At 35.2% G+C, this 26,513-nt stretch overlaps 1 protein-coding gene across 1 annotated transcript; it reads right to left on the bottom strand.

Annotated features, from left to right (window-relative positions):
• Positions 1-4,791: 4,791 nt before the first annotated feature.
• LOC112051689 (opsin-3) lies at positions 4,792-24,743 on the bottom strand. The gene is made up of 8 exons (XM_024090462.2): positions 24,529-24,743; positions 22,852-23,043; positions 18,916-19,131; positions 18,105-18,235; positions 15,675-15,814; positions 8,565-8,758; positions 7,205-7,306; positions 4,792-5,675 (listed from the first exon to the last, which is right to left on the bottom strand). Exons 1-8 carry the CDS (start codon positions 24,579-24,581, stop codon positions 5,564-5,566), a joined length of 1,140 nt encoding a protein of 379 aa, XP_023946230.1. The 5' UTR covers positions 24,582-24,743; the 3' UTR covers positions 4,792-5,563.
• Positions 24,744-26,513: the final 1,770 nt, after the last annotated feature.

Raw genomic sequence — 26,513 nt, 5'->3', positions numbered from 1 at the left:
CCCGGAATAAGCTACAAGGAGGCATTTACAGATGTGCCAACAAGGTAATGTAATCAACCATTCAGAAGATATAACCTGAAGTGATGATTACGTTACGCAGGTCACAGACTATACAATTACGCCAGCTAAAAAGTAGGTTATTTCTCTTGTATAGAATTTTTAAGGTCATAATTAATTTGCACAATAAAATCAAAAAATGTAGTGGCTATTTAGCTAGAATGTTCCCGTGGTTTCAAGCCTTCAAGGGGCAATTTACAGCTTGGCGGCAAAAATAAGGTTGTAGGTATCCTAGGTAGGTATATCCTCATAGTACCTATATGTAGATATCTTTTTTTAATAATCGTCATAATCATAGTCGATGGATGTCCGTTTCTTGACATAGTCTCTAGTCTTGTTAATTATAGGTTATAGTTAGGTCTTGAGCCTCCTGTTTTCTTTAGTTGATGTCCTCTTAATGCTTAAGGTCACCGGTCTACCTAGTGATGAGGGTCGTGTAATATCGCGCTTTTTTGTGCAACCCGCAGGTTTGCCAATTGCCATTGTAACACTTTGACCCTAACGGCAATCGCCTCTTCGAACTAAATTATGCCCCGTTTGTCAGAAACTTCGTTTTTTCTGCGGATTGTTATATAATGTTGCGTTGCAACGACTCGCGGTACGGACGGCTTCAGTGTGCTCGTGGCCATGGGGGTGAAACTTCCGCACAGTTCGCTTACGTAAAATATTTTGTATGAAGTGCTGCCCTCCAGCGCTCACGGTACAAAAACTTAAGCGAAGTTTTCTCAGGCACAATATAGATGGCACGCATGAAGCACATTATTTGATTAAAATCACTCCTGTTCAGACTATGAAAGTTTAAAAAAATATAGTTTCAAATATGACAGTTTAGCTGTCTTTGAATTTTTTCTGTTGTTGCTATAGTGATGTTTATGTTATGTCAATAAAAAGTCAGCACACAATCGGGATCAGAGTTTAATTTAAAACATGGTGACAGTGGTGAATGAAAAATATTAAAATAAGATGTAATCGGTACAAATAAGTGTTTATAATGGGTATTACTTGTGGATTTGGTGTGCATAGTGAATAATTAACCATGGAACATGCTCGACCACCATCGGAATTATGCTCAGAAGGCGGCCCGGTGTGTCGCGAAACGGCGTGGCGAAAATGTCGCCAGCAATTTTACGAATTCTTAAAGGTGACCAGTGTTTAGACCTTATCAGTGGTTATTTATAATCATAAACGTCAATATTCATAGTTGGTGCACTAATGTTATCAGGCTGCTGAAGTGCATAGATATTTTCATAATCACAAAAGAAAAAATAAATCGTTGAATAATAAGTATCATCTTTTCTTTCTTTGATTAAAAATCCTTGAATATTTGAAGGATTATTGCAATTTGTTTTCCTTATTTCTATATATTTATAAAATTTGGCTATTTTAAATATTTGGGTACATTAGTATTATATAGTGAAATAGGTGATTTTGTAAATATTATGTTTATGTTAATTTTTTTTTCATTAATATTTCCTATATAAGAATTAAGGAAAACAAACAGCAATAGTCATACAACTAAAATATAGATTGTACTCGTAGAGAGAACGCCATCTATGGGTAGCTAATAAATCTAATTAGAATGCGCCATCTAGTGATCACGGTACATAACTTTTTTAAACCGAAATGAGAGTTGCGTATCTATCTCAATATATAATGTATCATCTATGCTCGTGGCGTTCGAGCCGTCCACATCTCTTGTTGTGTAATTCTTTATGGGTTACTTGGGATAGGCGGGGAGAGTGACTTGAGTGGAAAAGGGGAGTGTTAGATATCTGTCAAAGGCGCCTTAAACCCTACACGCATCGATCACAAGTGCGTGACTTCACTCAAGGTCATTCTCTGCCATTCTAGGGTCTTATTTTGGTTACAGTTTGATTTGTTAATTAAGTTGTCCTGACAAACCTTTGTTCGACATTAGTTTTCTTATTTTTGTAATCACTTTTAAGTATAAAAGGATCTCCTCATTCTAATCATTCCGAGAATAGTCTGCGCTTCATGGTTCGCTGAGTGACAGAGAATTTTTGACGGCCTCCGTGGTGCAGTGGTATGCACGGTGGATTTACAAGACGGAGGTCCTGGGTTCGATCCCCGGCTGGGCAGATTGAGATTTTCTTAATTTGTCCAGGTCTGGCTGGTGGGAGGCTTCGGCCGTGGCTAGTTACCACCCTACCGGCAAAGACGTACCGCCAAGCGATTTAGCGTTCCGGTACGATGCCGTGTAGAAACCATAGTTAGCAACCAAGTCTCGGTATGTAGGTAGATACCTACTTCATTACTAAAAATACGCGCTTTTTAAACACTACAATAACAATTTGTTATTGTTCATGCGCTTTGTAATATGCGTGTCACCGCGATCTCGGAGTTGGTATGTCTGCAGACGCTACACCAACTTATTCCGGGAATTCATAAGCGAGCGCCGGTCGTATGTCAAACAAAGCGGGCTCAAAGCAACGTAAGTATTTGTGTTACGGCCTCGGGGCTTATGGCAACTACCGTCTAATGAGTTTGGCGAACTTCTCATTTGTCAACTTAAGATTGTGGAAGGTACATTAGAAGTTAAATTGAGGTGTTTTACGTCGTTTTGGGCATTTCTTTTTACGCCACCCAGTTCTTCCCCGTCCGAACATTTTGACGGCCTCCATGGCGCAGTGGTTGGCGCGGTGGATTTACAAGACGGAAGTCCTGGGTTCGATCCCCGGCTGAGCCGATTGAGGTTTTCTTAATTAGTCCAGGTCTGGCTGGTGCGAGGCTTCGGCCGTGGCTAGTTACCACCCTACCGACAAAGACGTACCGCCAAGCGATTTAGCGTTCCGTACGATGCCGTGTAGAAATCGAAAGGAGTGTGGATTTTCATCCTCCTCCTAACAAGTTAGCCCGCTTCCATCGTAAGTTCGAATCGGTACCGAGGCATGCACCTCCAACATTTCAGTTGTGTGCATTTTAAGAAATTAAATATCAGGTGTCTCAAACGGTGAAGGAAGACCTCGTGGGGAAACTTGCATACCTGTACCTACTGTACGTGTGTGGCAATTTGCAGCGACTATTGACGCAACCCCTCTCATATTGAGAGGAGACTCGTGCTCATCAGTGAGCTGATAATGGTTTGATAATAATGATGACAGTATATAACATCGCCGACTGCAGACGACTGCCGCCGAGACGTCGCTGACTGTAGTCGGCGACCGCCGCCGAGAGTCGTCAGTAGCAACTGCCGCTCGTGTAAATAAACACTTAGTCTTAAATAATGTCCGCTTATAGGCCGTACAGACTACTTCTGTAGGTATTTTAAATCTAAAAATTGTTCGTACTCGACTAAAATACAAAAGTATTCCGAACTAGGCATGAGAGCCATCGTAAAAATGTCTACTATAGAGGTCTTAAAGTTCATTAGAGAGGCCCAGCGATGCTCCGATAAAGACAGCCCACGTTGTAAGCCGCTTTGCTGCGATCCAGGCTATTTGCAAGTCAATGCTCTTTACACAATGAGGAAATGATATTGTTCTAATAAAAATATATTTTAAAAGGAATAAAAATACTAGTATTAGGCACGTAAATCAATGAATAGAGCCAACTGGGCATCATCTTTAATGCTTGTTTTAACGGCCTACTTTTACTTAGGTTTTAAGAGTCAGGCCTCGCTCCTAGGACATGGATATGGAGCTTAGACCCATCACACTGCTCCAATTTGGGCTGTGCCATAATAATTGTTTGAGGTCTGTGCCATAATAATTGTTTGAGGTCTGTGCCATAATAATTGTTTGAGGTCTGTGCCATAATAATTGTTTGAGGTCTGTGCCATAATAATTGTTTGAGGTCTGTGCCATAATAATTGTTTGAGGTCTGTGCCATAATAATTGTTTGAGGTCTGTGCCATAATAATTGTTTGAGGTCTGTGCCATAATAATTGTTTGAGGTCTGTCCCATAATAATTGTTTGAGGTCTGTGCCATAATAATTGTTTGAGGTCTGTGCCATAATAATTGTTTGAGGTCTGTCCCATAATTGTTTGAGGTCTGTGCCATAATAATTGTTTGAGGTCTGTCCCATAATAATTGTTTGAGGTCTGTGCCATAATAATTGTTTGAGGTCTGTCCCATAATAATTGTTTGAGGTCTGTGCCATAATAATTGTTTGAGGTTTGTGCCATAATAATTGTTTGAGGTCTGTCCCATAATAATTGTTTGAGGTCTGTGCCATAATAATTGTTTGAGGTTTGTGCCATAATAATTGTTTGAGGTCTGTGCCATAATAATTGTTTGAGGTCTGTGCCATAATAATTGTTTGAGGTCTGTGCCATAATAATTGTTTGAGGTTTGTGCCATAATAATTGTTTGAGGTCTGTCCCATAATAATTGTTTGAGGTCTGTGCCATAATAATTGTTCGTCAGATTGAGATATCGTTGTTGTAGGTAATATGTAAGATAGATATAATGTTTTTTATTATATAAGATTATTTTGTTTTTCTAGAAGTTATTTTATTTTTAGCACATAAATTACAGTGTTACAATTATTGTCCCCTTAGGCTGTTATACTTATCATAGAAATCTATATATTTACCTACACCTTGGGTTGGTTATAATCATAGAAATTATGTTTTTTTAATAAGAACTCTTTTTCAAAAGACCTAAAAAAGACATATTACATGTAGTATAAGTACTAATTAGAATTTATATTTTAAAAAACTGTTTATTTAACTAATTTATTTCAAAGATGCTTATTAAATAAAACAAAAGTGTACTGCAAAATTTCTTTATTCGTTGTACAAGTCGTATTTGCCAGAGTCGTCGTTATCAGTTCCATTTTTTTCGAGTTTTATTTTAAATATTTTCATTTCGACACAAAAATATTTTGCAGTATAGACCGCTTTCTTACATAAATATCAACCAACGCTAATAGGTGAAAGTAATAAAAAATATACCAACATCATTGAAGATTGATAGATGATGTAAGAACGTTCAATTCTAATGAAATCTCGTTTTGTCTAATTACAATAATCTAAGTATAAAAACATATCGGTGTCCGTTTTCATGCACATTTCGTTATATTAAAATATTTATAGTAAGAAACGACACAATCAAGAAAACTTTGTCTAAAATCTAGTAAAAAGACTGTCTTTTTAAAAATAGCGCGTTTTTTGATTGAATCGTTTGGTTATACAACTATAGTGTGGTTACAAAATATTGGTATGTAAATATTCAATGCTTTATCAGACATATCCTTAATTCCGGCCACAATATATCTAAATCTCAAAACCAGTGTTTTTTTGCTAATTAATATGAAAATGATCGATCGATTTAATTCAGCATGCACTTGTTAAATATCTATCTGTCAGTCACTCTTAACTTTGTAAAATAAAGATTGAGTAGTAGGAGAATTGAGTTTACATCGAACCAACTTAGTTGTTTTGTTAAATTAGAATTATTTTGTCCGGAATTAAGCACATGATAGTAAGGTCGTTATCCATTTTATCGCAGTTTTGTTAATGGGTTAGCTGTATGGTCGTCAGTTCACGCTTCCGCCGCGTTTTGTGTCTGGGCCGTGGCGCCACTGGAGGTGGATACGCTGTCTGGGTCTGGTTCGCGGACGCCCATCCATGGTACCCGCTTTTCTAACTCCGCCCTGGCAAAATATTTCATAATCAATTAATATGAATAACACTCACGATAGTTTAAATTCTAAAATATTTCATAATAAACGCCCGCGACGTCGTCCGCCCTTAGACGTCTTTAATCCAGCCCTTACTTAGTGTCGCTGTAAAAATGGAGTAACTTCTCCCGTTTTCCTAACATTTCTCTTCACTGCTCTCCTATACATTTTGTTAGTTTTCGAAGCGTTGGCGTTTGTAGTAAGAGAATCGACATGGTTACAGGCCGGGATTTGCAATTTGGCCCCGAAGCTGTTTCATTAAAGATTGGCAGGCTTAGGATAATATTATTTGACTCTCTAACGATCATTATTAGTTGCTAACGATAGTGTTGACATTTTAGTGTACATCGATATGCGATTAAAGGTAAAATGGTAAATGTAAGCCAAAGTTAGTAAATAGTTCGGCAGGACCATCGGGGGTGTACTTAACTCTACAATTTTTTCTACCCCAGATTGCTGTCGAGAATTTTTCGGAAAAAGAAAACAGTCCGGTTCAGGACGTGAATCCTGAATCTCATATTAAGAAGCCGCAGAGGCTAACTAACGAGCCATTCGATGTATGTAGGAATGCTTTTGTATACAGAGGAACTTTAGTATATATTTAGGGTTGTATAACTTACCTACCTACTTGTGAATTAAGGTCTAGTATTAAGTGAGAGCGCAATTAAGAATTTAGAAGGTCTAGAGGGTTTATGTGTTTAGTTGATAAGACTAAAGTAATTTAGCTGAAACTGTTAAAGGGCTGCCAAATTGGCAATCTTGGGAAGATTAAACGTAAACAAACTGTAGGCTTTGGGCCAGGTGTTTGATGTTTCTTAACAACATTGTCTATTATTAAATGCGTAATGATCTCTATTGATTCCCTGTTCCAATTATTTTTACTCGATGTAAAGTTATATTGAAACCAAGAATCACAGCTATCAAAGGTCCCAAAACTATTTTGTATGATAGGTAGATTGCGTGGTTCTTCGGTTTTTAGGTTCGAGTTTGAGTACTTCGGTTTCCAGTTATTATAAAATTTTTGCTTTGTCTATTTTAAACTTGTTTCATGTACTTATTATGAAAAGTGCGAAAAGATGGTAAAAAAAATATATCGTGTTCACTGTTCACGAATCCCCTGATTAATTTTCATATAGGAACATTGACTCCATAGAGTGTGAGTATACTGTGAGCCGTGATAGCCCAGTGGATATGACTTCTGCCTCCGATTTCAGAGGGTGTGGGTTCGAATCCGGTCCGGGGCATGCAACTCCAAATTTCAGTTGCGTAATTTTAAGAAAATAAATATCACGTGTCTCAAACGGTGAAGGAAAAACATTGTGAGGAAACCTGCATACCAGAGAATTTGTTTCGATTCTCTACGTGTGTGAAGTCTGCCAATCCGCTTTGGGTCAGCGTGGTTGACTATTGGTCTAATCCCTTTCATTCTGAGCGGAGACTCGAGCTCAGCAGTGAGCCAAATATGGGTTGATGACTATGAGAGTTCGTAGAAGTATACTCACCGGTATCTAGGGTGGTTGATGGCATACACCCATGGGTCTATGCAGGATACGATCTTCGCACACACTGCAGGCACCATCGTTGCCACTGGCGTTAATATACTCCTGTAAAGAACAAATAATCAGTAAACTAGTGAAATATAGATACCTACATAAAAAAAATCAAGAATGATTGAGTTTCTTGTCGATTGTTTTCAGTAGAATCTGCCTGTAGAATTATGTAGGCAAAATAGTGAAATTCTTTATAATTACGTAAATGTAGCATAATCGAAGGAGACAGGCATTCATTGGATGAACAAAAAAAAAACAACCTAAAGCCGGTATACACTTTTAATGGGGACTGGATTTTTAACATATCCAAATCATTTATTTTGGTTCTCGTCCTCATTCTATCCAAGTTATCCACTCTTCATTTAACTTCATAAGCGGTTTAAGATAATTTAAACGTAACACTTTACAGGGCTATCAATGAAATTAAAAGGATTTATCGGCTTTCTTTATATTTGCATATTCTTCAAAAGATTTTTTTGAATCTCACGCGCGTCGAGTGTGAATTAGCATTTTTTTCTCATTATAACGTTGGCATGAAGCTGTTTTAAGGTAAGGTTTATTGCAAAAATGTAAATCTGTAAAACCTGTTGCGACATAAAGTAATTTTATTATTTGAGGACCTTCGCAATTAATATTCTTACAAATTGTTATAACATTTTATTTATGAAAGATAATATCTAATAGCTAAATACAGTACCTGCAGACCTACTAAGAATTCAGATTTTTTTTTGTAGTAGTAAAAAAAAAAGAAAAAACCAGTAGCAGTTTTTTGCCTCCATGAACTATCCATTTTTAACTGATGAAAGACAGAGAGAAAGTTAATAATTCGACATGTATATTTATTTTATGAATGAACATGTGTAACTTTTTACCGAGTAGTCCAATTTTGATATTGTACAAACCATAAACAAAATGGAAAGTTTAGGGACAGTGCATCGCTGCGAAGAATTTTGCGACGGATAGCCACAGATTTTTGAAATCTGGCAAAATTCAAAAGGGATTTTTGCAAATTAATCTAGATGCACTCCAAAAATGCAGCCATAAAAATCCAAGTCAAAGTCAACTACTTAATTTTGTAATAATTTTTGCAAATAAAGATATACTAGCTGATGCCGCGCGGTTTTACCCGCGTGGTTGTCGTTCCCGTAGAAAAACGGGGATAATATATTGTCTATAGCCTTCCTCGATAAATGGGCTGTCTAACACAGAATGAATTTTTCAAATCGGACCAGTAGTTCCTGAGATTAGTGTGGTCAATCAAACAATCAAACAAACTCCTCAGCTTTATATATTAGTATTTGTTTAATGTTACCTGTCTCCAAAAGCTCCGATCATGGCAACGAAAGCGTACGGCGTCCATGAGCAAACAAACAGGAAGAAGATCGTGAAGGCCACTTTAGCGATCCTGATTTCCACGCTCTTGCCAGCATCTTCTTTGCCCGCCGCTAGAGATTTGACGTTCATCTTCTTGGCTTGCTCTTTTAGCATGCGCTCGTGGAGACGGACCTGTTGAATTTAAGACATTGTTCTAATAGTTCTAATTTGACAGCATCCGTGGCGCAGTGGTATGCGCAGTGGACTTACAGGACGGAGGTCCTGCAAAATATGGAATAGATTGCAATTAGCCAGCCGCTCACGATCAAGTTAATCGTCAAGTGTGTAGGACGCTTAGGGATGCGAGTAGAAAAAAACCAAATATGGTTTTAGGTGTGAATTCGATATTTCTTTTAGTCAAATATGTTTTTTTTAAAGGAAATAATCACAAAACATTATTACATTATTAATAACTAGCTGACGCCGCGCGGTTTCACCCGCGTGGTTTCAATTCCCGTATAAATACGGGGATAATAGGTAACCTATAGCCTTCCTCGATAAATGGGCTATTTAACACTGAAAGTATTTTTCAAATCGGACCAGTAGTTCTTGAGATTAGCGCGATTTCAGCAAGCGGATAAAATAAAAATTTCCTTTTAAAAGTCTGTAGTTTTTCCCCCTATTTGTTTAAAAGCGTTATTTGTACCATACCCACAATGTACGTACACACGTAACCATAACCACAAATTATTGGGATCAACTAATCTACCAAATCTAATTTCTCCCCGCAACGTTTGAGTAAACACACATTTAGCATCGTGAACTCTCCGTTCATAATACGTTTTCATTCGTCCTAAGCGATTAGAATCGCTTCCGTCATAACAGCGGGCCGATCCCTTTTGATGTCGGAAATAAATTAATTTCAATGCGAAACCTTTCCGAATCCCGATTGTCTGACGAGACGTAAGATGGAAATTATTTTTATGGCAGTTTAATTTCATTCGCTTTTGTGTAGCCATAATTAATTAATTATATTAACGTTCCGAGATTTATTTTTTTCTACAAAAGTTTATTACGTTATTAGGTTCGTTATCAAACAAAGCATGAAGTTTTGTGCTGTACTTAAAACTTTAAGGTCTCTATAAGTATTCAAATTGAAAAGTAATTTTCAGCCTATTTTAATGACCTACTCACAGGGCCTCTATCCTTATAAGAGAGGTCATATGAGCTTAAACCCACGTTGTTCTAATGCGAGTTGTCGGGCTTATGAGCTATGGTGATAATGTTTTGACTATTTAAGGATCATTATCAGAGCAGGACCTACGGCTTAACGTGCTCTCCGAGGCACAGGGTGTAACACAACCAACTTTTCAACTCTTGCATTGAACTACAAAGAAAGAAAAGCTCATTATTTCATAGCCCGATCTACTCGAGCCCAGGATCTCGTGATCTGAAGCCACATATGTTAACCATTTAACTTAAAGCAGGCAAAAAAAGATTAAGTACAGAAAGTTAGTGATATCTCTTGATTCCAATTAACTATGTAGATATGCTGACTTAATTATTCATTACTAACCGACGCCCCGCGGTTTTACTCGCATAGTTATTGTTCCCTTGAGAATATAGCCTATGACACTCGCAAACAACGTAGCTTTCTAGCGATAAAAGAATCTACGACACCGCAGAATTTACTTCTTTACTCGTATAATATTAGTATTTAACTAATCTATCGCCATTTATTATTTACGTACCTATCCGTGATGTTATTCAATTCCTAGTTTTTAAAAAGCAACGCAGTCGTTTCCTGTGAATTCAATTTTCAAATCGCACTTGCCATTTTCCCATTCCGAGAACTAGTTCAAGTCTAGGAATGAAATACATCTCGAAGCAAATCAGGCTGAGAAATATTTGAACGGAAACCGGCGTCGGTCGATAGAACCGAGCAATATCGAACTTACTTAGCTGACCCACTCACTAGGATTCTTTGAATATTATAACGTATACTTTGAATTTTATATAACTTTGAATATACGTTAACATTTTAGGGTTTCTTTATATGAAGTTGATGGAACTAAAGTATAATGTTAGTTAAATATGTAGATATTTGGTGCTGTGTAATTTTATATTAATTAATTATCATTTTAACGACGACGCAACGTAAACGCATTACCGATCGGTCCGTGAGCTCACCCTGGTCATGCCTGAAAATCAGCTGTAGCATATAGCTGAGGCAGCGCCCCATTCAGCTGAATGTTTAATATTAATTAAATATGAATAGACTAACTTATGATTGTACATCGTTAAGTAATTTTAATCTTTTTTATAAGTTTGTAAGCTAGTAGATTGTAATTTCTATTTTTTTTGGCTGAATAAAGGATTTTATTATTATTATTAACTGTTAGTCGGCTCAAGGAATATTATATTAAAAGTTGTCAAACAGTTGTTTACCACTCAGTATTTAGAACAACTTTTATGGGCCTTTTTTTAAAACGTAAATGTTGTCCATACAGTACAATTAGCTGGTATTACGCCTTAATAATTTAACTTGTAAAAACAGATTTAAATTGGACACAATAAACGTAGAACAGACCAATATATTTTGTTTAAAATGTTGTATGGATTGTTTAAAAGAATGTATTCGTAAAAACGCGAGCTAAATCGACGGGCACTTTGGGATTTCGAGTTTTTCACAGGATTCTTTATCCGTTTCAGAATTCAGGCTTCCGTATGGAATAGAACACAAACGGAATAAGCACGGCTAAACCTCCAGCGAGCGGGAGGCTGGACGTTTTGCTCTATTTCAACGTTCTTTATCCAACCCGTGTATTTCTATACACTTTTTTAATCGCATTGGACACCGCGCACGCTTTGGTAAATAAAAAACAGACAGAGAGAAACTGTAATTAATACTTGTTTGGTAACATTTCAGTCTAATCAAATGATTTTTTTGAGGTTATTTACTTATTTTTTTAGTTTGTCCGTATCTGCGTGTTTATCAGTATTTATAATACATTTGCTCGTAAAGTAAAATAAAGAAAGATGCAAATTAATTTTCAGAAAGTGTGTTCAAAATGTGTTTCCTCGCAAATGTGTTATAAAACGTCGTATGACATATGTGCGCTTTGATAATTACAGCCTCTGCTTCCTTGGTATAACTCTCGCCTTCGGCTCGAGCTGCAATATCGCCTCGGCTGTAATTTTCAACTTACCGCACTTATACCTATCATAAAATACTATTATCTGCGTACGGTAATATTTGAAGAATAGACTTTTCAACGTAAACGCTAATACACTTTTCGATTTTGGATACCCCTAAAAAATAAGGCTATTTTATTCAGCAAATTTTGTCTCTGTAATAGGAATCTACCATTTAACTTAACTTATTGGTAGTTTGAAGAGATATTTAATTTCCTACCCTTGTTCACCTACAAAGGAGGTGCAAGAGGAGTTAAACAACTAGTTAATCGTTTAACAGGTCGAAGTTCGTCGAGTGATGCTACACAAGTAATTGAATAAAGCGGGATCGAGTCCGGCGCGCAATAAAATTACTAATTAAACATCGTATTCGACCACTGACAAGTTCGAACTTCGAAACATCTGTATTACGGAACTTGTATCAATCACTAAGCTGAGGATTATGTATACTAAAGCTTGTATTACTACCGGAGTTTAGCGGGAAATTCGTAGGAATCACATGTAGCGCTTGTTTTATTTTTATTTTTGTTGCATTTTAGAGTTATTGAGGTATTATAGTATAGAGGACCAATTAAGAAAATCTCAATCGGTCCAGTCAGGGATTAAACGTATGACCTCCGTCTTGTAAATCCACCGCGCATACCACTGCTCCACAGAGGCAGTTACACAAAAGGCCCGGTAATTAATTCATTATCATTAATATCTGATAGTGATTGTTAAGACATTAAGTTCGCCAACCCGCATAGAAGCAGCGTGGTGGGTCTAAGCTTCATCCCGTTTTTATTTAGAATGATCGCAATGATTGCATGATCGTTTCTTAATACGGGCACCTATTGAATGCCTACTGAAGCCTTGAGTCAACAGATCCTTATCGTTTACGCCGTAAAGCCTTAAAGCTTAGTAAAACTTTGATTGAGCGACTTGTTTAGTAAAGATTAAGAGTTGGTTAAAATATTAACAAAGAATTTTGGAGGAATATACGTACGTACTTTCGTGGACTAAGTATTATGTTAAAAATTCCAAAGGTCTCGTATATAGAACTGATCTAAAAGTGTTTGGTGTTTGTTGCTTGCGACGATAACGTATAAGTACTTATAGGTCATGCGTTTTAGCAAGGTGCGGGTGACAGTTCATTTTCCTCTTGAAAGTTTGCCGCGAATCACAATAATAGTAAGTATTTTGAACATCATACAGGCGACTGTCACCCGCACCAAGCTGCAGCGCACGAACCTGCGATGTCCGCAACTTGGATCGTATGAAATTATTAATTTCTCCGATCCCACAGGAATCATGGATTTTTCCAGGATAAAGAGCAGTCTTTGCTCTATTTCAAGCTCCAATTGATCTCTATACCAGAATTCATTGAAATCCATTAATAATAATATTATTACAAACGTTATTTTACCCGTTAAAAGTTAACACACAGATTTACTTGCTTTACTCATTTACAATATTACTAGTATGGATTTTAAAAAGTTTCAATAATATTATAAAGCTCCTGTAATAAAAGTGAAACGAAAATGTTTTTTTATACGAAAAAAATATCAAATGAGCGAACGGTCTCCCATTTCTGGGATCCTAATTTATGAGGCGTTTGGGAGTCTGCGTAAAATAAACCGTGCCTCATACACTGATGACATAAATCAATTTTAAATACTAATTAAAAACTTTACTATGTTTAAAAATAACTAATTACCTATTTGAGTTTCGTAGAGCTTGTTTGAAGCTTCTTAAAGCTTACTCGTATTTACGAGTATCTCTTACCTATACTATGTACTAGGATCTCATAGAACAGAGAGCTATGCAATTTCAAATCCAATAATATGTGATGATGATTAATATAATGAAGATAATACTCGTATCAAATACAAATTTATATCCATAACACGTTCTAACGTTTTGTAATTCTTATTTGACAGAATCAGATTTTTTTAACAGAAAGTTATGCTCTTGGTGTTTTTCTGTATTCTGAGGCTCTTGCATAGCTCTCTGTTCCATGAGATTCTAGTACATATAGTAGGTAGGAGATAAATACAATACTCGTATTTATCTACCTACTATATGTAATCTCATATCTTCATTATATTAATCATCATCACATATTTCCTTGCGTTCTATAAGATCCTACTAAACAGTAGGTAGGAGAATTATCCTAATTGTACTAAAAATTTTATTGGATTTCCTTTCTCTCTTACTAGTTTCAGGACTCGAATTAAGCCAAATAATTTAAACACTCCCAGTTCTAACTCTACGTAACGTACGTAATTCATAAAACAAATTGGTAAATCTGTATAAGATTACCATTTTGATATAACTAAACCCAACTTTTCACTTTGCGATTTCATTGACCGTAGCACGGAATCCAGTGCGATATTTTCCTTATTCAGTTTACCTACGAAAAAAGATCTAAGGGTTTTACAGCGAAATCCTTTAAGGCCGGAATATCAATTGGGATATTTATCAGAACACTTTCACAAATAGGCATTTCGCATTTGAATGGTGGAGCCTTTTAGAGCGGCTTAGAAAACATATTAATTTCAGAAAAAAAAACCTTCTGTACGATAAAACATCTATTTTATTGGAATCTTTTTATTTTTTATAATATAATAATATTACAGGTGTTATTTTTTTTTTCATTATTTAAATACAAGTTCTAGACTGCAATCTCAGGTGATGTTTAGTGACTTTGTCAGTCTCTTGGAAAAGGTACAGGTTTATTGAACTCTACACCCTTCCCATTGGTTTATACGTGGCTATAATTGGAAGACTTTTGTTTTGTGGAAGAACAGTTGGGTGAAAACTAAGCACTTGAACAGATTTGAGGTAATTAAAAAAAATAAATTCCAAATTGGCCCGAGGAATAAATGCAATTAGACCTGGACCTCCGGATTAGGTAAAATAGCTCGTAAAGCAAGCAAATAGGTACTATCAAATGCGTCAAACTTTTGTAATAATGACTTGGAGCGACGTTTTAAGTTGCTCTGCAAGAGGAATGGTATAATTCTCAGTTCCAACATTCAACGTCGTCTTTTCATGAACCAATTATTCCAATACTGCTGCATCGAAGCGACTAATTGGCGGTATAACTAGGTCAAATCACCGTTTGCTAGAACTTCTTTTAAATCTTACCGACTCCTATATAAAATAATGTCGATTTGGATACATCATTTAGAACTTCTGAACGACTGGACGAAATATTACAGTGATAACAATGTTGGTATGTATCTGAAATGATACTAAGGCTTCATTCACACGAGCAGCATTTTGCCAACGGCAGAGGCAACTGCTACCGACGCCGAAACTCCATCGACGACAGTCGACTGCAGTCGCCGACGTATCGGCAGCAGTCGACGGCGTTTCACGGCGATCAGGCTGCCACCGAAACGTCGGCGACTGCAGTCGTCGGTAGGAGTTCCCTCTGCCGTTGGCAACGGGCTGCTCGTGTCAATGAACCCTAAGACTGTTTGTTATCTCGATATTTCCCCGAAAACGAGGAAGTGTGAGTGAGTCTTGATCATCATTATCAACCCATGTTTGGCTCACTGCCGAGCTCGACTCTCTCAAAATGAGAGGGGTAAGGCCAATAGTCCACCACGCTGGCCTAAAGCGGATTGGCAGACTTCACACACGCTGAGAATTAAGAAATTTCTCTGGTATACGGGTTTCCTCACGTTGTTTTTCGTTCACCATTTGAGACACGTGATATTTAATTTCTTAAAATGCACACAACTGAAAAGTTGGAGGTGCATGCCCCGGACGGAATCTTGATCAGTTATCTATAAAGAGCTGACTTTCAATACGCCAGGTTCTTAACATGGAGTGATTCTAGTTCATTTAACCATCGGCTTAGCTATCGAATATCGGCTTTCAATGACGGCCTTTTAACTGGATGCAACATATTATTAATACTTACAGCACTGAACAGTTTTGAGTAGAAGAAGCATATAGATAGCATTGGAATGGCGTAACTCCAGATGAATATGCACATGACGAATAGTTTGGTGTCCGTGTCTTCAGTGAAGTAGTCGAAGGAGCATGTCGTGAGGAAACCCTCTGTAAAGGAGAACGTACATATTAATAAAGCAAAACCTTTGAACTACTTTTTACAAAAATCACGTGTAAATATATAACATATATGAAAGGTCTGCAGAAAGCTAACGATTTTTGTATATTACGAATATGCTTTAGAAATATATTAATAAATATTACACACACTAATATATGTATGAAAGACACCTAGTTTATTAATGGCTATAGTCATTTATAAACAAACCCAAAAAAGAAAGTCGAGCATAGTCATAATTTATTTATGTTTGAATATTCGAGATCTCTGATAAAAGGCTTTACAAAAAAAAATAGTTATTGTTCTTTTTGCAATAGTGATCTTTGGGCCATAGAGTTGCAGTGCCAAAAAATTACTCCGAATTATTTCACTGCGGCTTGTTGCCTCGACTGGTGACAAAAGGACTTGGTAATTGCTCATTGGACCAGCCTGGCTGTCCAACGCAAAAATGCAGCCAGTATTCTTGCCACTATTCCACGTGGGCATGATTTGTATAGCTATTAGGATAATTTAGTGGAAGTTTCATATTGTATTATTGTTACAAATATAACTAACGCGCCCACATTATTAGTCGTGTAATTTAAACGTATTCAATTGTGCATGAAATTAACAATTCTTTTAAGACGGCGGCCATGATGTGCTTACAGCGGATGAGCATAATTTCTTGCACAATTGGCGTTCTTAATAAGTCGTTAATCTTGGTTTATATACGCTTGGCTTCGTAATTCTTTAATACTATTTGTATTTTCAATGGCAAATTGTTTGCATTCATAAACACTTTGAATTTTAGCAGACAATTGTTTTTATTAATACATTGATTTACGAATATTATGAGTTTTAGCTGGTAGGTGACGGCCGTGGCTAGTTACCACCCTACCAGCTAGCAATTTAGCGTTCCGGTACGATGCCGTGTAGAAACAAAAAGGGTTATGGATTTTGAACCTACTCCGAACAAGTTAGCCCGCTTCCATCTTGCATTGCATCATCATTTACCTTCAGGTGAAATTGTAGTCAAGGGCTAACTTGTAAAGATTAAAAAAAACTATGAGTGGTCTAGTCGTAGGGCACTGGTAATAATGCGTAAATTAAACAAAATGAACGATTAAGTATAATATAAAACATGTTCTTATAGTTAGGTACTAATAGTAAATAATGTTTTTTTTTCATTGATTATGGGATTAATTGTGTTGCACTATGGTTAGGCGTAATTTAAATATGTGTTTTGTTAAATAATAAATAATTAAATGTTTAATTTGTGTATCACGCATTAAATTTGAAAAGTATTATGTTGAACCCAAAACCTTTATATCCAAAAATCTAAAATATCTTGTTTAATTTTTTATAAATATTATCCATATCTAATTTAAACTTTTCAAAAGTACCAAGTGCGACATACTTGTTTCTTTTCGAGTTCATCCAATTAATGGAGTAAAATAAAACCATGCTTAGGACAGATTACATATTATTTGAAAACCAAAAATTTTTGGGTAGTCCTAGAAAAAGGATTACTGGAATTCTATAAATCGGAGACAAGTATTCTACGAAAACTGGAAAGGAAATAAGATATATCAAAAGGCAAAGAACGTTATCTCAAGTTTTTAGAGATCATTTGCAAACGTAGGACCTTTGATATTCAAAATTTAAAGCGAACCGGACGGAATATTTGTGATAAGCGAAGTAGGTATGCAGGGGGTGATATTAATTTTAGATTACGGACCGTGGGCGGGCTATTTCTGACATCAATCGGTACGACTTTGCTTCATCAGAATTGTCATTTTGAATTTAGTATTGTATTATATTTACAAATCAAATACGGATTGTTACTTCATTCACTAATAGTATTAAGGATTTATAATAATTCCTCAGCATTTAGTATTTATAAGATGACGCAATTCATCAGCTCTCTTCACATTACTTTAGTATTTCCTTATTTTATAAATATAATATAATTCCCTAAAAATTGCGACTTTACCAGTTAAAATTAAACCGAGGTATTTTATTGTTATTTACTGATTTTTATTGTCTAGTTGGTTCTTGGCATGCTTTAATAGACATGGCTTCTGTGCAATTAATTTGAACAAATTCACAAACAAAAAAAAAGGGTACGAGGAATTCTTTGAGAGATTACTTTATTAAATAATCTTTCTTAGTGCTAACTGATGAAGGTAAAAGGAACCCACGTGAATAAGCAGTAGTTTTAACTGTACGTTGGTATTTCAGTTAGTCAGACATTCATCCCTTGAGATGTGTATTATATTTTATGTATAAATTAGAAGTTACCTGGCACGAATTTTCCCCAGATCCTGAAAGCGGGCAGGAAGGTGAAAGGCAACGCCCACAGCCAAGTGAACAGTATCAGCAGAGATGCTTGCACTCGCGTCAGTCTTCCGTCTAGTGGGCTTGATATTGTTCTGCGTACATTCATTATCATTAAAAACCCATATTCGGCTCACTGTTGAGCACGAGTCTCCTCTCAGAATGATAGAAAAAGATTGGCAGACTTCACACAAATACAGATACACTAATTCTCTGGTAAATGCAGGTTTCCTCACGATGTTTTTTCTTGACCATTTTTTGACACGTGATATTTAATTTCTTAAAATGCACATAACTGAACATTTGGAGGTGATTTCATACATTTTGTTTGTTTCGAAGCATTAACGTTAGTAGAAAGAGAATCGACGTGCCACATGAGTTCATGTCCAGGACTCGTAATCAGGAGCATGGACATATTACACTTATATTAAAAAGAAGAGATACTTGCATTTATGTACGTATTGAATATACTCAAAAACTACAAAACCAATTCTTTCACCAATAGAAAGCTACCATCATTATCAGGGAGTAACATAAGCTTTATTTTATCCCTGTATGCCAGGATGTGCTAGTCTGCGCCGGCCCGAAGTAAATTTTAGAATGGAGCGAGATCCAATTATGGCGCTTCTTCTGTTTGCTAATAATATGTACCTACAACAATTGTAAGTGCAAAGAAACTATGGAACATGAACATCTCGACAATACTCTGGACTGCTCCGTTCGCCGTATAGGCGGGCTCTGCTGCTAGTAATTAATAATTATAAAATAAGCTTACTTATATCTATCATAAGCGATGATGACGTTCGTGATGGCGCCTCCGATGCCTGACAAGGAGCCCAGCACTGCGTATATGTCGCAGCCGAGCTGGTAGCCGACGAGCCTCTGATGGAAGGAGTTGATCACGAGTAACGGCATCTCGATCATCATCATGAGATCGAATATTGCTAGGTTGATTACGAACATGTTGCTTGCACTGCGTAAGGATTTTGATCTGAAACAAAACAATATACCTATGGGATACTTGGTCGCTAACTATTGGCCTTATTAGAAGGTTACACAGTGGGAGATGAAGCCAGTTATGCTTGGAGGAGGAGATCCGCAGAAGAACCAAAGTCACTGACATAGCTTAGCGAGTCGCGAAGCTAAAGTGGCAATGGGCAGGCCACATAGTTCGAAGAGCCGATGGACGTTGGGGTCCCAAGGTGCTGGAATGGCGACCCTGCACCGGAAAACGCATTGGAGGTCGACCCCCCACTAGGCGAATCGAGGATATCAAGCGGGTTGCAGATGCTGCAACCGCCGCTTATAACTTATGTTATCTTTAATGTAATTTTATGTATTTCATATCGTTCGATCTTGTAATTCCATGTATTTTTAGGTAGATTTATCCTAAAATTTTACTTTCCAGACCTCTTAATTTAAGAGTAGGTTAAGACTATATTGAAAGTTGAAATAATATAGATAAATCTAAATCTATGCACTCATTAATTGATTATGAAACACGGCTAAAACTCACGTGATATTAAGTCGGAGTATGCCCTTTTCTAAATCTATGCACTTTTAAATATACAAATTTATTTACGATTACGAGATTACGAAAACACCGGATCACTAGTTACATAAAATGTTATACTAAATTTTGTGTAAAGTTACGTCAAGAAAATTTTCATTAAACTTATGATTAACTAACTTAACGTGAAGTTTCAAAATATTTATAAGTATACTTGTATAAGCATTTTCCTGATACAGTTTCAAAGAGATTCTCAACTTGCAAAGTAGGTAATCCAATATTGCAAAAAATGAATACAGAAAATTGAGTTGTTTTCATCCTAGACGAACTATAGGTATTACATAATTTATAATGTAAATTTCATTGGCATCATTTTTTTTCTGGTCTTAAAAACATTTTGTAAGAAAAAATGTTAGCTATATCATACTGTATCAGTATTTTCAATGTTGAATGCATCAAGACGTGTCATCAGACTAACGGCCCAAGACTTCCTCTTTATAAGAGACGGGATATAAGCTGAGACCCACCATGCTTCTTCAATGCGGGTTGGTGAGACAACACGTGTACCTCAATTAATTTAGAAGATCTTTAAAATAACTTATCAAAAATAGTGGTATAATGTAACGTGGTTTATCATAAATCCATCATCATTAACAACCCGTAATCGGCTCACTTTTTGAGCACGAGTCTTCTCTCAGGATGACAGGGGTTAAGGCCTTAGTCCACCACGCTGGATTGGCAGACTTATGTAATTAAAAAAATTCTCATGTATGCAGGTTTACTTCGCCGTTTATGACATGTGATATTTAATTATTTCTTAAAATGCATATAACTAAAAAGTTGGAGATGGATGCCCCGGACTGGATTCGAACCTACGCCCTCCGAATCGAAGGCAGAGGTCATATCCACTAGGCTATCACGTCTCTAAAAATCTATAAAATATTATTTATCGCATTTATTACAATCGCACAAAGTCTAAAAACTGTTAAAGACATCACTATTCTTTTGCATAATCGGATGAAAAGTGTAGGAGAGGACAAATTGTAGAAGTTGTTGCCCGTAGGTACTAAAGTGAAGTGAACAATTCCAATAAAGGCAAACTTTCTCAGCAAATCCGCATATTACCGACCGCTTCAAAGTTTACGAGGACAATGACAGGTTTCACAATGTTAATTTAAAAAAAATTGCGATGAAAACAAAAGCAGGACTTTCTCATCTATATTAATATTATAAAGAGGAAAGATTTGATTGTTCATTTGTTTGCATTGAATAGGCTCCGAAATTACTGAAGTTATTTGAAAAAACCTTTTACAGTTGGGAAGCTACATTATCTCCGGGTGCTATATACTCGTACTATATTTTATACCCGTATTCCTACTATTTATGCGTATACTAGTCACACTTCAGACTAATATTATAAAGGCGAAAGTTTGTGTGTAAGTGTGTAAGTATGTTTGTTCCTCTTTTACGCTGCGGCTACTGAAGCGATTTGGCTGAAATTTGGAATGGAAATAGATTTTATCCCGGAAAAATCTATAGTTCCCGCGAACATAGAAAAAACTGAATTCCACGCGGACGAAGTCGCGGGCGTCGTTTTTATAAAGTGTTTTAGGATTCAATAAACTTAATGTTCCTTTTAGATACATTTTACCCACCTATAAAATAGCTCTGATTTTTACCATATTCACTAACATTGATATAAGTATTTTATTTTTATGCGTCTAGACTAGAAAATTGTAATGTAGTAGGTAAGACTAAATTGTCATTGTGTTCTAAAATTAATTTAGTAAGTAATAGGTAGTAAGAACCTTCGTAACTTACGCTATTACGAGTATGTTAAAAGATTTGAAAAGAACTTCAGGACATATGCTCATGCATGTTGAGAGTACCTATATTTATGAAAGGGCTTATATTTTACTTATGCTGAAAGAGTATTGGATATACGAGTATCTCAACCTGATATGCAGGATCAATTCAAAGCTAAATTGGTTTCATATTTCAATTGTTTCTGTATGTAAAAGAGCTTAAAGTAAGTAAATACAACTACTTAGAAATAGATGTAAATATATTGTTGTATAGTATTATAATATATACACGGAAAGTGGATAGGATATACGAGATTCTTTCTGAAAGATGATAGGATATATGAGTATTTCAACCTGATGTGCAGGATCAATTCAAAGCTAAATGGGTTTCATATTTCAATTGGTTCTGTATGTAAAAGAGCTTAAGTAAGTAAGTACAACTTAGAAATAGATGTAAATATATTGACGTGACAACGTCTTATAATTCGATGGAGCCGGCTGCACACTCGAAAAAAGATGACGTCATGCGTCGTTCCCTCTCTCTAGGGTTGCCAAATTTTTTACAAGAAATAAAGTATATTCTGGTCTATGAAGATTATTAAACAGTATTTAAAAAAAAACTAACATTTTCTTTTGAAAAATGCAACCATTCCATCAGTATTTTCTTATGACGTTGTCACGTTCAACTATCGTCAGTAAACCGACTTTACAGACAACCGATTTTTTATTGTATATAGTATTATAATATATACACAGAATAGTAAAAAATAACTAGAATGGGAACAAAAATGTGCTCGATGAACAACAGAAACGTTTCCCAAAGTTCGGGCGGCGGCGCAACTTTTGATGTAAACGTCTCTCAAAGTTTACACCGCGCGTTAAACAACACTCCATCAATACTTGTTAGACTAGTGAAATATTATGTGGTATTTGTGGAAACCATTATTCATTTTAACTGATTTTAATTTATTTAAATTAAATTGTTGGCGTAAGTTTTTCTTTTGCTTTATATAATTTATTTTAATAAATGATTATAAAAACAGAAAAATCAAGTCTACGAGTTACGAGATAATTTGGCATTTAAGTTTTATCAGTTTCGTTATATTTAAATCGGCTTATAAATTTATATTCAGAAAAGAAACACATGTAAAAAAAACAAATATTATCAATATTGAACAATTTTGTTAATATAGTGAATTTCACGTTTGTAAAATAATTACTGAGAAGTAAAATGAAGAGGACAACCAAGGCTTTACTTCAAATATGTTTAGAATACCTTTAACAGAATGATGTACACAATATTAACGCAACAATAATGAAATATTTGCACAATTTGTAAAAAAAAATTATGTTGAAGATGAAATTATTGGAAAGAACAATAATTATAAATACTCACGTGCTAAATATCCAAATGACGATTCCATTACCAGATATTGAAGCAAACATCAACATGGTGTAAATTAAAGCTAGACCGAAGTGCCAGTACTTGCTAACGGCGGGAAAGTCCCTCCAGTGGTCGTGGACCAGGTCCTGATGCTCTTCTGGAATGTTCCATCCCAGCATGTGCTCTACTACTTCTTGTGAGACCCTTTGGACCAAAATAATTATGTTCAGTATTCTTGTTATAAAATAAAATCAACAAATAAATACTTAGAAGAAAAGAAGATATAAAAAGATTTAGTCATCTTCTAGTGAGTCTCATAACTAACTTCGTTTGTGGAGTTCACTTATGCATTCACACATCTACGACATATTTTTTGCAATTTTTGTAATGACAGCATTTTAGATGATTTAAGCTAAACTTGTAATAGTAGGGGAGCCTGAGATGCTAAATTTGCAGTTACTAAAGCGTAGTGGGGACCGATTGCATTTGGTAGATTAAATGATTGGATTAATAAATGGATATATACTTTTTTCGATTTAAGCGGTGGAAAAAATAACTACAGACTTTAAAAACAATTTTTATTACTTTGGCTTACTGAAATCGTCAGAAAACATGGGCGATTCTTCAGGAGATTATTTCACTCATAATAAGTAAAAAATTAACCACGCTCGTGGTTCGATAACAGAAATGTAAGGGTTTTATTTTGTAACTTTGGAACCCTCCCATTCCATTACGTTACGCTCAAATCGTCAGGTTTTTGAAATGCACACCTTTTAGCTATCAACTCACCTACCTTATATTAATCTGACGTGCTGGTTGAGTATTTCCGAAGTTAGTTTTTTTTGGTTGCCCTAAATGTACCCACCAATATTATGGGCTCATACTTGGTGGAGGTACTCAACCACGTGCAAGGTATAGTCCCTTATGTTTATCTGCCGCGCTCGAGTAACTGCAAAAATCCCCTCTTCGGCTCCCCTACTATAACCCATTGCTACGATAATGAAGCGTAGCAAAGGGTTACAATAGTTCTCATTAAATCATTTACTGCGCGATGGATTTAATATATTTTTAATGATTACGCTGGTTTTTTTGTAAATTCTAATGAAAAATTGCCAATAATATCTAAACATTATTTTTCAAAAAGGTAATTTTTTTAAACGGTTGACGAATTATCTTAGATGAATATTCCATCGTTTTTAAAGGTTAGGTATTCGTCATTTAATTAAAAAGAATTCCAAGATTTTCTAATGCGTATTTTCAAACTCAAGAAAACATAACAAGCAAGTAATTTAAATTAACCAATTTACATTCGTTTCGCTGTAGGCACTCACAGCGGGCCCGAGCTTCAGTTGGAGATTTTTCTTATTTTGTTTTGTGGATTTGTCAAATGAGATTCGCACTCTAAATTGCTTTTAAAATACATTAAGTAGGTACTCTCCTCGAATAACATTCATCTAAAACTATTTTTTTTTATAAAAATTAAAATAAATAAATAAATAGAAATAGAAAAGTTAATAATGAAAAATCAATAAAAATGTTGCGCATAGATTAGGAACATAGGAACAAGGAAATGCCAATAAATAAAAAATACTGAAAATTATACAAAAAAAAATCCAAAAAATTTAAAACGCACTTGAAAAATATAAAAGAATTAAAATAAAAAGACAAAAAATGGAAAAAAATACTAACATTTTTAGTGGCCATGCCACAGGGCCGATGTCTTCTGTGTAGTTGGTCGCCATTTTGTGCACGTTTCACAACAAAATGGTCGGAGAGAGCAGGACTTTGGAGAACAGACTAATTTTGCATTGGAAAAAATTAAAAAAATATCACTAAGGTAATGATGACTAGTTGTATTGACGAAGTGAGTAGTCCGACGTATTCAGTCGCTTCTCACTTGTGTCACATACGGTGCGATGTACTCGTTTTATATGGTCCGGAGTGCGTGCCGCTTAATTCCTTAATTTAATAAAATAGTAAAGCTTCTAGTTTATTTGGTCAAATGTATTACATGTTGAGGATTCTTAGTGGAGAGTAATTCCTTTTAATTTGATTGTTTCTATCCGTTGAATCGACGCTGCGTGTAACAAGGTATATTTAAAACATGATTTTTTTATTATGTCCGTAGCGTCTATGAACTATTTAATTTAATTTAATGTATGTTATTTATACTAGTATATTCATATATTTGGTTTTTAAATTAATTTATTTCATCCATTAATTTTTGTACAATTTCTAAAATTTAAAATACAGGCCCTATTCTGGGCGCCAAAAATTACGTAACTACGTAGGTAATACCCGCCATTTACGAAAAATCGTATTAATACCTACTCTAATATTATGTTTAAATATTCAAAGTATTTTTGTTTAGTTTCTAAAAACAAAATATGCCTTAGTAGATAGACGTAGGAGATTGTGGCGAATTTTTTGTACCGATCTGACATGTATCGCAAACGTACAAAAAGACTAATATACTGCCCCTATAAATATATTATACGTCTATAGTTTCTATTAATAGAAACTCAATTATAATTACGATGAAAGTGTGCATTACATGAAACTTTAACCCCTAATATAAAGAGGATTAAATTTAGTATGAAACACTTTTGCAGACGAAGCTTCGGGCGTTTTAGTTAAATTTTCTCTCTCATTTATTTATTAGTCCATTGTTAACATAAAAATAAAATTTAAAAATTTATAAAAAAAATATTAATTAGTTAAATTATTATTAGTACAATTACAGAAAATAATTTTTGAATTACTTCATTGTCCATTCTTAATTGTTTAAAAAATAGTTATATTTCTAGACTAAATAAAATTGAAACAAAGTTAAATACGCCTGCGGTTTCCACATATCACAAAATGCAAATTACGATACATCAATACAACACAACTTTTCAACTCATTTCAACAAAGAAAATAAGTACTAAATGCAAATTATCATACATCAATACAACACGACTATTTACCTCTTTTCAGCAAAGTAAATAAGTACTCAATGCAAATCATGATATATCAATACAACACAACTTTTCACCTGGTTTCAGCAAAGAAAATAAGTACTAAAAGCAAATTATGATACATCAATACAACATAATTTTTCACCTAATTTTGACATAGAAAGTATGTACTAAATGCAACATTCAAATATTCGCAATTTTAGAAATTCAAATAATTTCCCAATCTTTATTACAATGTAGGATTCTGAGATTTCAGCTAAAAAGTACTTATGTCATATAGATGTCAATTAACAAGTACTTACTTCGTGTAAGAAATGTATTTATTTTAAATATTGAGCCTAAAATGACTTATTGTACGTATAGTTCCTATGTATGATTTTGAAAGCCATATAGTTAAGAGGACGTTAATGTAAACGTATTTAATGCTCAAAACGAAATGGAGGTCGGGACCCAATTTCAGACGCGACAGAAATCCGCGAGACTGGCTCGGAGACGTGCCTAGAATACAGCGCTAATTTTGAAACTATTACACAAAATTTTCGATAAATGTCACAATACATTGTGTAGTCAGGAATTTTAAAAACTGAGTTAGGTATCTATACAAATAAATTTTGGGTTCAGCACGTTACAGAAAAAAAAAATTAGAAAAGTCCTTTATTTTATAATAAATCATATTCACCAAAAATAATTAGAAATCACATTTTTATCTTATAA

This window comes from Bicyclus anynana, chromosome 15 (genome assembly GCF_947172395.1).
Source record: "Bicyclus anynana chromosome 15, ilBicAnyn1.1, whole genome shotgun sequence".
NCBI lineage: Eukaryota > Metazoa > Arthropoda > Insecta > Lepidoptera > Nymphalidae > Bicyclus > Bicyclus anynana.
This window is presented reverse-complemented; position numbering and strand designations above follow the sequence as displayed.

Excerpts from the sequence above, each read along its gene's own strand:
- LOC112051689 (XM_024090462.2), bottom strand. The coding sequence starts at position 24,581 with ATGGCGACCAACTACACAGAAGACATCGGCCCTGTGGCATGGCCACTA. Across the intron at positions 19,132-22,851 it reads GTCATTTGGATATTTAGCAC|ATCAAAATCCTTACGCAGTG; the intron begins GTGAGTATTTAT and ends GTTTTGTTTCAG. Across the intron at positions 18,236-18,915 it reads ATCGCTTATGATAGATATAA|AACAATATCAAGCCCACTAG; the intron begins GTAAGCTTATTT and ends GAATGTACGCAG.